The 2458-nt window shown below is 56.1% G+C and overlaps 1 protein-coding gene across 1 annotated transcript; it reads left to right on the top strand.

Moving 5' to 3' along the window:
• Positions 1 to 363: 363 nt before the first annotated feature.
• Positions 364 to 1162, top strand: DICSQDRAFT_176025 (uncharacterized protein; the record flags this gene model as incomplete). Its single annotated transcript, XM_007371834.1, has 4 exons — positions 364 to 596; positions 649 to 745; positions 798 to 834; positions 885 to 1162. The coding sequence occupies 4 exons, from the start codon at positions 364 to 366 to the stop codon at positions 1160 to 1162; spliced, it is 645 nt and encodes a 214-aa protein (XP_007371896.1).
• Positions 1163 to 2458: the final 1296 nt, after the last annotated feature.

Raw genomic sequence — 2458 nt, 5'->3', positions numbered from 1 at the left:
GCAAGCATGCTGAATACCGCGGAACGCATCGCAAAGACAGCTATGACAGGGGTCACGCAGACATGAACATGAGCCGAAGTGGGTGCGCCGGGCGCTGGCCCGAAGTTACGAGTGCGAGTGGTCCGCACGTACCACTTCACTTGTTCCCTGCACCCGGGCCCTGCTGGTTCTCCTTTTGTCCCTGCCGTCACCGTGCACTCCATTCCCTTGGGCTACCACTCACCCTCACAGTGGCATTCAACCACGTCGTATTGCCGTCATCCCTCCACTTTGTGCACGCTGCCTGTTATACTCGCTCATGCAACCCTCTTCCGCGTCCTCCTCCCGCTTCTCACATCACCTTCACGCCTACGAGCACGACGGATGCAGGAGACAACCCTCGACCTGGAGCTGGCTGCGCGAGAGCCTGAACGCCAGGATGTCAATCTGGACAACCTGCCGGCGGTTGCTCCGCCCGCACTTCTGCCTCAGCAGGTGCAGAAAGGCGGTTGCGCTGCCTGGTGGCACCATACAAGGAAGTATGCTTGGATCGTCGCTCGACATACGACAAAGCATACAGGGGTTGGAATTGTGTGCGCCGTTGCGTACTTTGATCTGTAAGACACCCGCTTAATCTGTCTTGAACCATGGAAGGTTGACGGCTACTAGGGGTTACTGGGGAGTTGACCTGCAGGCAGGATCTGAGTATGGGTCCAAGCTGCTCTTCGTAGCGCTCCTTGCAGGCATATTCGCCATCGTCTTCCAAGTGAGTTACCTCGTCGTAGACGTTCTGGATCCAGGACTGACCGATGAAGTAGACGCAAGCATCTCGTCTCGGTTGCGTCACCGTAATGGGTACGCAAAGTAATATTCGAAATGATTCAAGCATGCTCGCCTCCGTACAGATCTTGCGTCCCACTCCCACCTGCTATTCTATGACCGCCCAAAACACAAACTTCTATGGCACTGGCTCGCGCTGTACCCACTGTATGCGCTCGCCGAGATCGCCATCGTGAGCACCGACCGAGCCGAGCCGCTAGGGTCAGCAATCGCGCTCAGCCTCCTCCGGCGCAATGACGGCAACATGGACAAGACCGCATCCGCGTTCCTTAAGGGCGACACCGGCGATGCCCCAGCATCTACGCGGACCTGCCCAACCTCGAGCTGCTCAACGCGCCCATGAAGGGGCCGCGCACCCCACCCCGTGAGTCCTCCCTTCAGCTTTGTACTGGTGCGGGTTGTGTGGAGGAGGAAGAGGGAGCTGGATGAGAGGTTGACTCAGAGGGCAGCGTCTAGGCCGGATAAGGTGGTGATCAACTTGACGAAGGACAACAACGACAAGGAGCTTGCGCACACTGCAGGCGTCGTTCGAGGACCAGGGGAGCACGACATTTGGGCCAAGCAATAAGACCCCGGACTCGAACTGGGCTATGATCTCTTCGAATGTGCGCATTCATTGCATGCTGTGCATGCTGAAGTGCTCATGTTTGCACGATAGGTAGAGAGGGAACGTGCCGAGCGGGATGTCGCAGGATGCCCAGGCGATGAGCCGTGCAATTGAGGCGATTCTGCCATGCAACATTACCGAAGACACATTCAAGGAGCTCTAGCTCGAAGACAAGGTGTGCAAGGGCGATACGTAAGTGCTTCTTCTCGCTGATTCTCTATGTGGCGATCGTGCTGAGCGTCCAGTGCGTCTTTCTCAGCCCCGTCGCGCTTCGCCCCACCGTCTATGGCTTGATCTACGCAGCTCTCTTCATCCATGCCCTGGGATTTTGCCGCAATCCCAGAGAACATTGGCGGAAGTGGGCAACCCTCCCTGCGCAGGGGACTCCTGAAATATGGCCTCCTGATAGTGGACCTGGTGCGTGACCCTGCCTGGTCTGGGGTCTGTGAGCAACGTGCTGAACAGTGGCGTCAACCTTGATTTTCAGGGCGCCAGGTGTGGACCCTGCTAGAATTGATGATTCACATGGATCTGGTGCTGCTGGGAGAGCTAAAAGCGGACGATGGTCCGCGCAACCTCGTAGCTGAGCGCTGAGCCTTCGAATAGTCCTGCTCTATGGTTGGGTGATGTGACTTCCCGTTAGTTGATCTATCATGGCCAATTTATAGACCTGTCGATGTCAAACTAGTTCTACATCTTGTACCAAAACCCAGCAACATAGAACGAAGCCCCACGGCTCAATGTCTTTCAAGGTGGATTGGCGCACACTAGGCAGGGCCATGAGCGCCCGCGCAGATGCCACGAAGTCAGTAGAGCATGCTAGCTAGGAGTGACGGAGTTCAAAATGGTTTGTTTCAATGCTTTGCCATCATTAACATTGTATTAGGTCTAATTTGAGGCGGAGATGGATAAGCTACGAAGTGGATAATGTGCGGAGAGCTGCCCATGCCGCGCATGCTAAAGCGCTCTAGGCTCCAACCCACAGGAATCGGAGAAACCATGTTGTTGTGCGCGCAGCTAGGTGTACCATAC

The sequence above is a fragment of the Dichomitus squalens genome (assembly GCF_000275845.1).
Source record: "Dichomitus squalens LYAD-421 SS1 unplaced genomic scaffold DICSQscaffold_350, whole genome shotgun sequence".
Lineage (NCBI taxonomy): Eukaryota > Fungi > Basidiomycota > Agaricomycetes > Polyporales > Polyporaceae > Dichomitus > Dichomitus squalens.
This window is presented reverse-complemented; position numbering and strand designations above follow the sequence as displayed.